Genomic DNA, 15,606 nt, shown 5'->3' on the forward strand with positions numbered 1-15,606 from the left:
ATGTTACTAGAGGGAAAGCTAAAAAAAAATGGGATTGTGTAGCATACTGAAACCTCATGGAAAATATGAATATGGTAGGTAAATATTGCATATATAAGACTTTACAAAAGATAAATGCAAAAATAGAAGGAAAGAGAATAGCAGCTATTTGTATGGTGGAGGAAGCATACAGAGATTGAGAGGTGATCAGTTTTATTTATTTGGTTGGTTTTTGTGTTATTTTTATTACTGGAATAATGGAAATGCTCTAAAAATGGTGGAGTGATGCACAACTATGTGATTATACTGAATGCCATTGATTGCACACTTTGAATGGGTTTATGCTTTATTATGTATATATTTATAATATAAAATATAAGTTATAATTTATGTATGTTTATTATTATGTATCAATAAAATTGATTTGTTAAAAAATGAGTTTTATTTTTCAAAAATATTAGCCCCATTACAGCCTGCCATTGGAAAACCTCTACTTTCTGGCAATAGATGGCCATTGTTATTGAGATACCTCTCTTCCTAGGAAAGTGGGAGTCTGGCCTCGCTGGAATCTGGTTGTCACTGGTGAGGTTTTCATCTCTTTTTGTTAGAGTCTCTAATGTCCCCTAGGGACACGGCCCGGCTTCCAGTACTGACTGCATCACCCCTGGGTGTGACAAAGCCTCTACTGGGTCTTGCGACATTGGTGGGGAGCAGCTGTGGGGCCTACTGGCAGTCGGAAGTATAGACTGGGCCTGGCTCCCAGTTCCCCTGGGCTCTCTGACCTGCCCGTTGTTACGCAGCCTCTTGCCTCTTGCTCAAGAGGGAAAAGGGCACTGTAAGACCCAGTGGCTGTACTCCCTGGCTCCTGAGCCATGTCCTGGGAGGGGTGCTTTGGCTCTTGTCCTGCTAGCTTCAGGTTCTGTCCCAGCCTGACCACAGACTCTGGGCTCTTCCTCCAAAAGCAGCCTTTCCAGACATGTTCTAGGCCACTGATGTCCTCAACAGGCCTAGCTAGAATTTGCCTTCTCTCCCTGAACAAAGGTTCAATATAAAAGTCAGAATCCAGGCCCTTTTCTTTATCCCTTTAGGTGGCTTATGGGCATCTACTATACAAATTTCTCTTTCTGAGTCAGATTCTGGCCTTGGAATATCTTGGCTTAGCTTTAATTATGCAAACTTCCTGTCATATATATCAAATTTGCTTGAGTCAGATAGTGATTCTACAGGTCAATTAAGGCATTTAAGATTAAATTGACATGTAAAAGATATAGGGTTAAAAAAAAAAAGATTAGGGAAGCGGATTTGGCTCAACTGATAGAGCGTCTGCCTACCACATGGGAGGTTCAGGGTTCAAATCCAGGGCCTCCTGACCCATGTGGTGAGCTAGCCCACGTGCAGTGCTGATGCGTGCAAGGAGTACTGTGCCACACAGGGGTATCCCCTGCATAGGGGAGCCCCACGTGCAAGGAGTGCGCCCCTCAAGGAGAGCCGCCCAGTGCAAAAAATGCGCAGGCTGCCCAGGAGTGGCACCGCACACATGGAGAGTTGATGCAGTAGGACGATGCAACAAAAAGAGACAGATTCCTGGTTTCACTGACAAGAATACAAGCAGACACAGAAGAACACACAGCGAATGGACACAGAGAGCAGACAATGGGGTGGGGGAAGGAGAGAAATTGAAAAAAAAAATGTGTGCACATTATTGAAAAAAAAAGATTAAATTGCCGTCAAAACCACAATGAAATCGGGATGGCCATAAAAAAAAGACATAATAACAAGTGTTGGCGAGGATGTGGAGAAATTGGAATGCTTATGCATGGCTGGCAGGAATGTAAAATGGTGCAGCCACTTTGGAAGACCTCTTAAAGGTTTTCAAAAGGTTACTTAAGACTCAGCAGTTCGACCCTAGGTATATACCCAAGAGAAATGAAAACATTTGACCACACAAAAACTTACTCATGCATGTTCATAGTATTTTTCATTATAGCCCCAAAGTTGAAACAACTCAGATGTTCAGCCATTGATGAATGGACAAGCAAAATGTGGTCTGTGCATATGATGGAATGTTATTCAGCCATAAAAAGGAATGAAGTACTGATACATGCTATGACATGAACCTCAAAAATGTTAGGCTAAGCTGAGGAAGCCAGTCACAAAAGGCCTCATAGTCTATCATGCCATTTATACGAAGCATCCAGAATAGACAAATCCATAGAGACAGATGGTAGACGAGTGGTTGTCTAGGACTGTGGGGTGGAGGTGGTGGTGGGTTGAGGGAAAATGACGAGTGACTGCTAATGTGTACAGGGTTTCTTTTTGGGGTGATGAAAATGTTCTAAAATTGACTGTGGTGATGGTTGCCCAACCTTGTGAATATCCTGAAAATCACTGAATTTGACACTTTAAATGGGTGAGTTGAATGACACATGAAGTAGATCTCAATAAAACTGTTATATATTCATTTAACACTCATCCCTATTGATATTTGCTTTGGCTTCCTAAATAATCATTTTTGAGAATAAGGTGGTCATCCACTCCCTGCTTTAGACAAAATGGCAGGCACAAGGGGACTTTCATCTCTTTGATCTCCACTCTTAGTGCCGGTACTTGGAACTGCCATTGAGTATGCCAGAGTCCTGTCCCGCTTCACACGCCACCCCGTCTATATCCTGCGAGGGGGCTACGAGTGCTTCTCGGCCCTGTACCACTTCTTCAGGACCCAGAAGATCATCTGGATGCCCCAGGTGAGGCGGAGCACTGGGGGGCTTGGTGGGTGGCCTGGGCCTGGGGGCCGAGAGGTGGGGAGAAGGAATAGGGGAAGGACACAGAGGATAAGGGAAAGACGGAGGAGGCTGAGGGGCCTGGGCTGGGGAAGTGAACTTGGGACAGCCAGGAGGCTCTGCTCAACATGATGACTTCATCGCTGTCCCACCTTCAGGCAAAAGCTGGTGTGGTTTAAGAGGTGGGGATCCATCAGGGGCCATCGGGGGCCTTCTGGATGGCGGGCCGTCCTGAAAGTCAAGGACATCATGACCCGAGGCTACCTCTCCACTCTTAGATTTCTCATCCCACAAACCCTGGCTTTACCCACGGGTTACACAGGAAGGTGAGATAAGAGTCCCTGCCCACGAAGAGTTCTTTGCCTAGGAGGGGAAGGGACTTAGCTTCTTGGAGCTGAATGAGAACCAGACGAGGACAAAGTGTGAGGAAAGACCTCAGCACAGGGTGCAGGAGGCAGGGGCTGGCCCCAGAGGGCCCTGTGTGTGCATCTGGTTTATCCGGGTGTTTCAACACAAGGGGGTCAGGCCCTGACTTGGTTGCAGTTTTTCCTAACAACTGCCTTCAGCTGTGCTCCCTCCCTCTTTTGACCTTGGTAAAGATTCCATACTTTTCTGGTTACTTTTGGTTCTGAAAAATTCAATCCAGTCATATTGGGACCCCATGTTAAACAAACAAATAGCAAAATAAGCAAATCTTTATAAGAAGATTGGGAAAATGTAAACATTAACTGGATATTTGATGATCTGAAGGAATTCTTGTTCTTTTTTTAGGTTGTGATGACATTATTATGGTTATGGTTTTTTTTTTATAAAATGAGTCCCTGTCTTTTAGAGATACATAATGAAATATTTATGGGTGAAATGGTATGATGCTTGGAGTATTCTTCAAAATAGTTTGGGGTGGGCCAGGGAGTCAGTGAGGGAAAGATGAAACAAATTTGGCCATGAGCTGATCATGTTTGAAGCTGGGTGATGGGTGCAGGGGTTTGCTATACTATTCTCTCTACTTTTGTATGTTTTTGAAATTTTCTATAATTTGAAAAACAGCAGGTGAAAACCATCAGTCCAGTATACGCCAGGCCAGTTTAAAATTCCAACCTCAGATTCAGTAAGCTTCCATTTAAATAGGTGTCCTGCTCTCCCTGTCCCTCTCTGTGTTCATCTGTTCAAACCCTTCCTCAGAATTCATTTTTTAGTAGCAAACAAGGACTGTGTAAGTAGTGTTTTTTTCTTTTTGTTTTTTGAGGTACTGGGGACTGGGGATTGAAACTAGGATCTCATATGTGGGAAGCCCGTGCTTGACCACTGAATCAATCACATCAGCTCCCCTGAGTTGGTTTTTTCATTTGTTTCCTTGCTGTTTTTTTTTTTTTTTTTTTAAGTAGGCACCAGGAACTGAACCTGGGGCCTCCAATGTGGGAAGCAGGTGCTCAACTGCTTGAGCCACATCCGCTCCCCAGTAGTTTTGTTTTGTTTTGTAAACACCTTAGTTTACATTCCGGTGGCCTCCAAGTGTGATGGAAGGGCTGACCCTCCGCACCCTGCCCTACCCCCAGCTGGACATTCCCTGGGTTTAGCTGTTCTGGACCACGGGGTGCTCACCTGCAGTCTCTGGGCGCCTTACCAGGGTTCAGTTGCGTCACTACCAGCCCTCCCTCTCCTCCTGCCAAGTGTTATTTGCCAGTGTCTGACAGCTTAAATCTCCATCGCCTTCACTGTCCTGGGACAGTCCTTCCAAGCTTGTTTGCTGAGTCACATTTCAGGAGACAAAGAAAAGCTCTTTCCTGGGGAATATTCTCATAGCAGCCTTTCTCCTTCCCCACCTCAGGAACTGGATGCCTTTCAGCCATACCCTGTTGAGATAACACCGGGCAAAATCTACTTGGGCAATTTCAGTCAAGCCTGCAACCCTAAGATTCAGAAAGATTTGAAAATCAAAGCACATGTCAATGTGTCCATGGAGGCAGGACCATTGTAAGTAAAGGAGATACCATTGGTTTGCTTTTTTGGATTAAGTATCATTTATTTATACAAGATTCCCAGTCATGCATGTGTGTCCTTATGGGAGCTTCAAGTTGAAAGGGCACTTTGATCAGTGAGGGTCAGCACTGGCCTGGCCTTGGCCTCCTCTGCCCGACTGAGACCTTATACTTGCCCTATAAATCAAGCTGGTAGTAATGCTTTCCTGGTATTTAACATCATGGTACAAAATATCCTGTTCCACCCTGCTTCGCCAGTCTCAGGCCCTCTGAGAAACTCCCCCCATACCTCCACTTTGCCCTGCGAGAGGCAGACACACACACACACACAGGCACACACTCACATCCATGATTGTTCAGTGACTGGGAAGCCCTGCACAGCCTTGCCCATCTACCTCTGTCTTCCCAACTGTGTTCAGTCATCACCAAGGCTCAGCACTGTAGACCCCTCCCCTTCTAGCTTCTGGGCAAAGCCGGGAAAGACTGAGCTCAGGGAGAATCTACGGAAATAATTCAAGAATTTGAATTTGGTAAGAGATCTAGGAACAAAAAATACCATATAAAAAATGGAAAATTTAGGTTTATTTATATAAAGCAACAATCAGCTGTTGGTCCAATGGGTATTTGTATGTACTACTTTTCTGTGAAAAGTATAAGACTGACACCTTTTATATTTAAGGGAAAAAAAGACCACATTGTATTAGCCCTTTTTCTAATACCTAGAATAAAATCAGGCAGATCTCAAATCTTCCAGCCTATAGTATTACAGAAACCAAGTTCACCAGTTGTCTAGTTCATGTCTTAAAGATGTCAGTTTTGCTGACTATGGCACTCTTAATCTTTAATTTCTAGTATCAGGGTGTTCTTAGTCAACACCACTACTAAAAATGGAAAGGAAGCAGCTTTAAATAAATTTGAAAACCTAGTCAAGCTAACAGCTAAAGGTTAATTATCCTTTGCCCATATTAGATGAATGCTGATCTGTCCACTGAAAGTGTAGAAGCTGACTCCCAAGTAGCAGCTAGCACACGGTAGACCCAGAGCTATAAGGAACCTGGGCTCTGTGGAGAAATGGTTGATTCCCAGGGCAGGTGGTTAGAACAGGGAAGTTATAAGATGAACTTATCTTGGGAAGTGGACTTGGCCCAGTGGTTAGGGTGTCCATCTACCACATGGGAGGTCTGTGGTTCAAACCCCGGGCCTCCTTGACCCATGTGGAGCTGGCCCATGTGCATGCGTGCAAGGAGTGCCATGCCACGCAGGGGTGTCCCTGTGTAGGGGAGCCCCACGCGCAAGGAGTGTGCCCCGTAAGGAGAGCTGCCCAGCACGAAATAAAGTTCAGCCTGCCCAGGAATGGCACCGCAACACACGGAGAGGTGACACAGCAAGATGATGCAACAGAAAGAAACACAGATTCCCGTGCCGCTGACAACAACAGAAGCGGACAAAGAAGACACACAGTGAATAGACACAGAGAACAGACAACTGGGGCGGGTTCGGGGGAGAGAAATAAATAAATAAATCTTAAAAAAAAAAAAGATGAACTTATCTTGTGCCTGACAAGTCAGGCAGCATTGGGAAAAAAGGAATCTTTGAGCTCTTACTGTGTAATAAATAGCAGAGGGGGCCTCTTCCTTACAACAGCATGAATGCTTTTCAATGTGGAGGGAGGGGTAGATTTAGAAAATTACCCTTTTGGAATCATTATAATAGATTCCATGATTCCTGCCTGACCATGGTGCTCCTGATAAGGAGCAGGGATTTGCATCACTACACAGTACAGAAGCAGGGCAACGCCGTGGCCAGGCAATCAAAATTAACATGACCAAAGAGCAGACTGACTGTATGCTGCTGAGAAGGCCTACCATCATCTCCATCAGATGCTGGCCACAAATACATAATCCAAATCTAACCATGAAGAAACATCAAACACAATTGGCCTGTACTTTTAAACAATGTCAAGGTCATGAAATACAGAAAAGGCTGAGGAACTGCTCCAAGTTAAAAGAAACTAGAGACATGACAAATAAATGCAAAGGGCCTGTACTCTGGAGGGATTAAAACGCTATCATTTTTCTTTTTGGAGTAATGTAATTGTTCTAAAATTTTTTGTGGTGATGAATGCACAAGGCTGATTATACTAAAGCCACTGATTGTACACTTTGGACAGATGGTATGGTATGTGACTCTATCTCAATAAAACAGCTTTTAGAAAAAAAAAGACTCCTAGGAACAAACCAAACAAGAAGGATACAGGGCCCATGTAATGAAAACTTCAAAATTTCAATGATGGAGATGTAAGAAACTATGAATAATGGGAAAAGCTTTTTTGGATAGGAAGCCTAATATTGTGACATGTCAGTTCTTCAGAATGAAAAAATTTCCCAATCAAAATGTGAATGGAATTTTTCATGTGTGTGGAATTACACAATTTGATATTATAGGTCATCTAACAGAAAGCAGAATGGTGGTTACCCTGGATATGGGGGGATGGAATGGGGAGTTATTGCCTAATGGGTATGAGTTTCTATATGGGATGATGAAAATGTTCTGGAAGTAGAGAGTGGTCAGTTACACAATATTGTTAATAATCTTAATGTCACAGAATTGTTCACTTAAAGTGGCTAAAATGATTTTTATGTTGTGCATATTATACCAAAATTTTTTAAAGTTTTGAAAAAATTTCACCTAGAAAACTAGTTTGTGATGAATGAGGACCAAGTGATTCAGGCCAAACTTCTAACAAGAACAATTAGAAAAGCAGGATCAAATATAAAATTTCTTCTTCTTTATGACTCAGAGAGCAGACAAAACAGTAAATACTTAGTAGGCCAGTATCTGGAAGAAGCAGGAGACTTAGAGTGGCGACATCAGAACTCGGGGCTATTTTTCCACTCAAGGTGTCTACTGATATGGAAGTGGCAACTAAAGGCTGATCAATTGAGCACAATTTTTTTTAAACAAATCAATTTTATTGGTACATATTAATAAAGCATACAATTCATTCAAAGTTGTACACTCATCATTTCAATCATTATTTAAGCATTTTCATTATTTAAATAATAAAAATAAACAAAAAACAGACTAACAAAATTCTTCACTTCTCAATCTCTCTGTGTTTCCCCTGGTGTATATAACTGCTATTTCTGGCTATTCTTGCACAGTTATTTATTCAGCAGTTTTACTGAGATATATTCACATACCATATGATCTATCCAAAGTGTATTATCAACGGCTTGAGTAAAATCACAATGTTGTGCATTCATAACCACAAAAAAATTTTAGAACCATTTCATTACTCCAAAAAGAAAAACTCTACACCCCTTAGCATGCCTTCCCCACCCCTACATAAGCACTAATCTAATTTCATCTTAATAAGTTGATTTACATTTACATTTTATATAAATGGAATCATATATGTTACACAATATATTTAATTCATAGTAGCACAATCATATCGTATTTGTCCTTTAATGGCTGGCTTTCTTCACTCAACATAATGTCTTCCAGGTTCATCCATGTTGTCATATGCTTTATAACTTTCATTTCTTTATTTTTTATTTAACAAACACCTCCTCCATCACCGTGAGATATCATTGCATTTGGTGAATACATCTCTGAGCACTGCTGCACCTCATGGTCAATGGTCCACACCATAGGCCACACTCTCCCACAGTCCACCCTGTGGGCCATGGGAGAACATACAATGTCTGGTAACTGTCCCTGCAGCACTACCCAGGACAATTCCAACCCTCGAAAATGCCCCCACATCACCTCTCTTCCTCCCACTCCCTACCCATAGCAGACACCATGGCCACTTTCTCCACACCAATGCCACATTGTCTTTGATTACTAATCACAGTAGTTCATGTATAGAATGTCAGTAAGTCCACTCTAATCCATACTCTATTCCTCCATCCTGTGTTCCTTAGAATAGTTGTGTCTACTCCACATCTATGTCAAGAGGGGGCTTAGATTCCATAGAGATGCTGGATGCAATTCTCCTGCTTTCAGTTGTAGGCACTCTTGGCTCCCTAGTGTGATGGTTCACCTTCTTCAACTCCATGTTAGTTGAGTGGGGTAAGTCCAATAAACCAGAGTGTAGGAGTTGCAAGTCTGTTGAGGCTCAGGCCTGGCTATCACATGGTCAGTCCAGAGCTTCAGGTCCCCTGGGTATACACTAAACCCCAGCACCAACTATAGATCCATTAAAAGAAACAGGAGAGGCTTGTGGACAAAGATCACATCTGAGTCCAGCTCCATCACACAGAAACACAAATTCCAAAGTAGGGCCAACTGACATGGCACTGACCTCCATCTGCCATGACCATAGAACCTGTGGGTCTCTGTAGCCCTCAGAAGAACCAATACCTGGGGTTGTATCTACTTTAGCTGTCTCTGGGACTCTGCTGAGGTATGCATAAAGGCAACCCCTCCAATAACCTCCCGACTCTTTTTGGAGACTCATAGCCATATAAACTCATTTGTCCTTTCCATTTCCCCCTTTTATTCAGGTCAAAAAAGCATTTTTAACTCCTGGTATTATATGTAGACTGAGATATTCTGCTGGTCTGAGTTGACCCTTTTATTCAAGGTCATTCTCCAGCCACATCATCAGCTGGTACTTGGTAGTAATCCCTCAGCGCCAGGGAGGCTCATCCCCGGGAGTCATGTCCCATGCTGGGGGGAAGGCAATGCATTTACATGCTGAGTTTAGCTTCGAGACTGGCCACATGTGAGCAACACGGAGGCTTTCAGGAGGTAACTCTTAGGCACCCTGCAGCTCTAGGCCTTGTTCTTATTTCAGGTGCACAGGCTTACAAGCATAGTCATTATTATCAAGGGCTCATTGTTGGACCTTCCTTCTTTTTTGGTCTTTACCATTGCACTTGGGGGTTGTTGCTGATCCTTTAGGGACTGTGATAGAGCTCCCCTTGCTAGGAACTCAGCACTCCCTTAGTTGTTGTTTTTAATTGTAACCATTATGAAAATATCCAAACATTTTTATGTACCCTGGATATATGCCCTGGAGAACTCCTTGCCAACCATGTGTGCCCTGTCAGTAACATCCCACACCAGTATTCCTCCCCTGCCATTGTTGAACCTTTCTGTGATCCAAAACTTCTTCAAATATGAAGCCCAATGTATTGCCAGGTTCCATTAATAGTAAAATGGAATATAGTGATGAGTTTAAAGGTTAGATATAGAATACTTACTAATTTAGAAAAATTAAGGTAAAAATAAATTGGGGTATCAAAAAATTTTTAAATGCAAAAGCTTTATTTTTGATGTTTTGCCTTCCATCACTGCAATAAGTGTTGCCCTGTGTGCAAATTGCCAAGGCAACTTCTTCCGTCTTTCCTCAGTGTCTACATCCTTTCTTTTTCTTTTCTTTTCTTTTTTCCCCTAATTATTAAGCTTACCTTCACAGAAGTTTTAGATCACAGTAATTCATATATACAATGTACAGTACTCCCACATATCCACCATAAAACCCTTTTCCCTTCCACAGCAATAATCTTTTTACATGTTCATACTATATTTACTGAAACTGATGTACAGATATTGAGACAATAGCTTTCAAACAAGGTAACATTTGGGTTTACATTGTGGTTTATATTTTAGACTATACAACTTCATTTCTTCTTACAGCACACTTTTTGATAGCCATACAAAACTATAGGTACAAAAACTAGAGGCCTAGGATCCTGGCAAATTGCCTATATTTTGGATTAGAACACTAAAGGGCTACATCTGAGAAGTAAGAGTAAATCAGAATATCACCAACCTTCATGGGGAGTGAAGCCCAGACACAAGTAATGTCAGCCTCATTTGTGGTGATCCTAGATTGCTAATGACCCTGTCTGCTAGACACAATCATAAATTATTTCTGAGGAAAAATAACATCCTAGGCCTCAAATTATTCCTACAATTTTATGTTTACAATATCTGGAACTCAATAATAAAAAATAATCAGTAATACAAAAAGATAAGCCAAAATGACCAAATAAACAAGAGAAACAACAGGGAATAGAAACAGATTCACAGGGGAATCTAGATAATGGAGTTATCAGACACAGGCTTTAACTTAACTATGATGGCTAGGTTCAAAGGCATAAAAGTGATGATTGAGAACCTTAGGATAGAACTGGAAACTACAAAGAAGTAGAATCAAGTGCAAATTGTAGAGCTGAATAATACAATAACCAAAATTAAGAAAACAATTAATGGATTTAATGTAGATGATACAGTTAAATAAAGAATTAGTGAACTGGAAGTTAGATCAGAAGAAACTATTCAAAATGAAGCAGAGGGGGGCAAATGATTATGTAATAAAGAATGCAAGAAATTTAGGAGCTACAGGGAGATGTCTATCATACACATAATTAGAGTCCTAGAAGGATAGGAGAGAAAGAATGGAGCAGCTATAATATGTGAAAAGGAAATGATAAAGTAGAGCAAGCCATAGAATGAAGAAGTGTTATGAACCCCAAGCAGAATAAATCTAAAGGAAATCACATCTGGACACACAGGAAGAGAGAACATCTTAAAATCAGCAAAGAAGAAAGACTACTTTTCAGAGGGCAACAATTTGACTGACAGCTGACTACTCAACAGAAATCATTGAAACTAGAAGAAAATGGAATGCATCTTTGTGGCTGGTAGCCTTTTCGTTGATCCCCACCTCTTGGTATTCATGCTGTGTAGTCCCCTCCCGTTTACTGTGGGCTGGGTTTATTGATGTCCTTCTGAATAATAGAATAAAAAGAAAGTGATGGGCTGTCACTTCTGAAATTAGTTTACAAAAGACTTGACTTCTGTCTTTTTTTTTTTGTATTTTTTAAAAAAATTATTTATTTCTCTCCCCTTCTCCCCTCCCCCCCAGTTGTCTGTTCTGTGTCTATTTGCTGTGTCTTCTTTGTCTGCTTCTGTTGTTGTCAGCGGCACGGGAATCTGTGTTTCTTTTTTTGTTGCGTTATCTTGTTGTGTCAGCTCTCCGTGTGGGCAGCGCCATTCTTAGGCGGGCTGCACTTTCTTTTGCACTGGGTGGCTCTCCTTACGGGGCACACTCCTTGCGTGTGGGGCTCCCCTTCGCAGGGACACCCGTGTGGCACGGCACTGCGCATGGGCCAGCTCCGCATGGGTCAAGGAGGCCCGGGGTTTGAACCACGGACCTCCCATGTGGTAGACGGACGCCCTAATCACTAGGCCAAGTCCACTTCCCAGTGTGACTTATGTCTTGCTTACTCTCTCTCACTCCCTTGCTCACCCTCTCTGAGGAAGCCACACAGCACTGAGAGGTCCACAGGGCAAGCAAATGGGAGAGGGCAAGCTAGTGAGGAATGGAGGACCTCAGTCTAACAGATTACAAGGAACTGAATCCTGCCAACAACCATGTGTCTGGAAGCATCTCCTCCATCAGTGAAGCCTTCAGATGAGACCAGGATGAGACCTGGCCAACAGCTGGACTATATCCTCATGAAAGATTCTGAGCCAGAGATTCTCAGCCACCTAGATTTCTGACCCATAGAAACTGAGAGATTATAAATGTTTGTTGTTTTAATTCATTAAATTTTTAGGATATTGTGGTATGTAGCAATAAATAACTAATACAGTCTTTTCTTTTCTTCTTCTCCCCTCCCACGCTCTGCTGTTTTTGCTGTCTGTGTCCATTCACTGTGTGATCTTCTATATCTATTTCTTTTTTTGTCTTCTTGTCGTTCTCCTCTAGGATTCACTGGGATTCAATCCTGGGGACCTCTGATGTGGAGAGACATTCCCTGTCAATTGTACCACCTCAGTTCCTGGTCTCTGCTGTGCTTCATTTTGACTCTCCCCTTCATCTCTCTTTCATTGTGTCATCATCTTGCTGCATGACTCACTTGCGCAGGCACTAGCTCACTGTGCAGGCTCCCGGCTCACTGCGTAGGCACTCACGTGGACACTTGGCTCACTGTGTGGGCACTCAGCTTGCCACATAGGCCCTTGGCTCGCCATGCTTTCTCTTCTTCTTTTTCACCAGGAGGTCCCAGGGATTAAACCCGGGTCCTCCCATATGGGAGGTGGAGGCCCTATCCCTTGAGCCACATCCACTTTCCCTAATGCAGTCTTAAAGTAATGAAAGATAATAACTGTCAACTCACACTTTTGTACCCAGAGAATATAACCTTAAAAATTATGTAAGAAGAACTTCCATTTCTAAAGTAACAGGGATCAGATTTACAATCCCACTTTAAATAACTAAAACACTAGACAAAACATCAAAAACAAGGGGTTTCAGAGAATGCCCAACAGACAGCACAGGACAGTAATTCCTGAGAGAAGGAAAAAAACAAAACAAAAAAAATCAAGGAGAACCTCATAATAGATCTAGCTTATTGCCTGGAGAGAGTTCACAGGTCGCAGCACAGGAAGGGGAACCCAAACAGATCCTGTCATTCAGTTAAGGAGGCAGAGTTGAGAATTCAGATGGGTCAAATTGGATAGACTTTGCAGGAGAAATCTGGTTGGAGAAGAAAGGCTTCACAAAAAGAAAGAATTCTGGACATCTGCGGAGAGCTTTCCTGTGTCTTTAGCTGAGTACTTATAAATGCATGCATGTACGGAAATTACTCAAGGTCAAAGAAAGAAGCAATAAAAAGGAATAGGCATTACAATCCCCAAAGCTTACACAGGAATGTGATTAGTTTATGTTTCAAGTCAGGGTGGAAAACCTTACAATGAAAGGACATCAAATAGAATACTAAGAAGGGTATTTTGGGAAGCAGATTTGGCCCAATGAACAGGGCGTCCACCTACCACATGGGAGGTCCAAGGTTCAAACCCAGGGCCTCCTGATCCATGTGATGAGTTGGCCCACGCACAGTGTGGATGCGCGCAAGGAGTGCCATGCCACGCAGAGGTGTCCCCCGCGTAGGGGAGCCCCATGTGCAAGGAGTGCACCCCGTAAGGAGAGCTGCCCCGTGCGAAAAAAGTGCAGCCTGCCCAGGAATGGCGCCGCACACACGGCGAGCTGATGCAGCAAGATGATGCAACAAAACGAGACACAGATTCCGGGTGCCACTGACACAAGTGGACACAGAAGAACATACAGTGAATGGATACAGAGAGCAGACAACTGGGGTGGGGGCGGGGAAGGGGAGAGAAATAAATAAAAAATCTTAAAAAAAAAGAGAAGGGTATTGCCTCATTAGTGAGGAAAAATTAACCCTAGAGGCTAAAAGTCTGCTATCTTCTAATAAAGCTTAAATGAAAGTCTCAAAAAGATCAACCTATTTCTATCTAACTTGAGTGCATCTCAGAACAAAGATCAAGAATATATTTAAAAATACAAAAATATACAAAACAAACAAAAATACTAAGCAGGTAACAGGGCAAACTTCTCAGTTTGACAATAAAAAATTACCAGGTATGCTACACATAGGGTTACCATATGACTTAGCAATTCCAGTCCCAAATATATACTCAAGAGACTTGATAACATACGTTCATTCAAAAAATGGTATATGAATATTCAAAGCAACATTATTCTTAATAGCCAAAAAGTGGTAATAACCCAAATGTCCATCAACTGATGACTGAATAAACAAAATGTGGTATATATATATATAATGGAATAGTATTAAGCATTAAAAAGTGCTGATATGTGCTACAACATGGATGAACCTCAAAAACATTATGCAGTCAGTATCCTGGTTGTGATATCATACTATAGCTTTGCGAATTGTTACCTCTGGGGAAAACCGGACAAAGTGTGCAAGGGATCTCTCTGTATTATTTCTTACAACTGCATATGGATCTACAATTACCTCAATACAAATTTTAATTAAAAATAAATAAAAGAAACTAGGAAATTCCATGAGCAATTTCATATCAATGAATTTGAAAGTTTTGACAATAAACAAAATTCCTTGAAAGAGTCAAACTAAAGTTCCTTTAATAAGAAATAAGATAATTTGAATACCCCGTATCTATGAGAAAAATTGATGGTTTTCCTGGTGGATTATGCCAAATGTTTAAGGAAGAAATGATACTAATTCTACGCAAACTCTTCCAGGAAATAAAAGAGGAATGAATCCTTCGCAATTCATTCCTTGAGGCCAGCACTACTCTGATATCCAAAACTGGCAAAGACTTTTCAAGAAAGGCAAACTACAGATCAGTTTCCTCATGAACATAGGTGCAAAAATTCTTAAAAAAATTTTAGAAAATTGAAGCCAAAAGTATGGAAAAAGTATAATACCACATGACTAAATATGTCTACTTAAGGAATGCAAGTTTGGTTTAACATTAGAGTATCAATTAATCATTGCAATTGACTATGCTAACCAGCTAAAAGTAAAATTATCCTCACAGTAGAAGCAGGAAAAAAGCATTTGGCAAAATCTAACCTCACATCCATTCATGATAAAAACTCTTAGCAAACTAGATGTAGAAGGGAACTTCCTCAACCTCATAAAAGGCATCTGTGAAGAAACATAAGCTAACAGCATTTTTAATGGTGAAATGCTGAATGCTTTTGTTGTAAAATGAGAATAAGGCAAATAAGTATGTTCTTACCCCTTCTCATCAACACTGGAGTGGGCATTCTGCCAGCATGAAGTAAAGCACGAAAAAGAAACAAAAGGCATGTGGACTGGAAAGGAAGAGGAGGAAATGACTTTGCTTTTTTTCAATTTGTTTTGTTTTTATGTTGCAAGGGGTTCAGTGTGGTGGTTAAAACCTGAAGTCTAGGGAAGCAGATGTGGCTCAAGCAGATTCTGAGTACCTGCCTACCTACCACATGGGAGGTCAGTTCCCAGTTCCTCCTAAAAAGAAGACAAGCAGACAGTGAATGCAAACAACAAGGGGGGTGGCGGAGAGAGAAA

The 15,606-nt window shown here is 41.8% G+C and overlaps 1 protein-coding gene across 3 annotated transcripts in view; it reads left to right on the top strand.

Annotated features, from left to right (window-relative positions):
* Positions 1-15,606, top strand: part of STYXL1 (serine/threonine/tyrosine interacting like 1) — a 67,179-nt gene that overhangs the window by 33,685 nt on the left and 17,888 nt on the right. For all 3 annotated transcript variants that reach the window (XM_004448272.4, XM_004448271.4, XM_023591402.3), the window contains exons 5-6: positions 2,578-2,723; positions 4,588-4,733. In XM_004448272.4, the coding sequence (XP_004448329.1) occupies positions 2,578-2,723; positions 4,588-4,733 (292 nt within the window). The remainder of the gene's footprint in view (positions 1-2,577; positions 2,724-4,587; positions 4,734-15,606) is intronic.

Source organism: Dasypus novemcinctus, chromosome 23, assembly GCF_030445035.2.
Source record: "Dasypus novemcinctus isolate mDasNov1 chromosome 23, mDasNov1.1.hap2, whole genome shotgun sequence".
NCBI classification, from domain to species: Eukaryota; Metazoa; Chordata; class Mammalia; order Cingulata; family Dasypodidae; genus Dasypus; species Dasypus novemcinctus.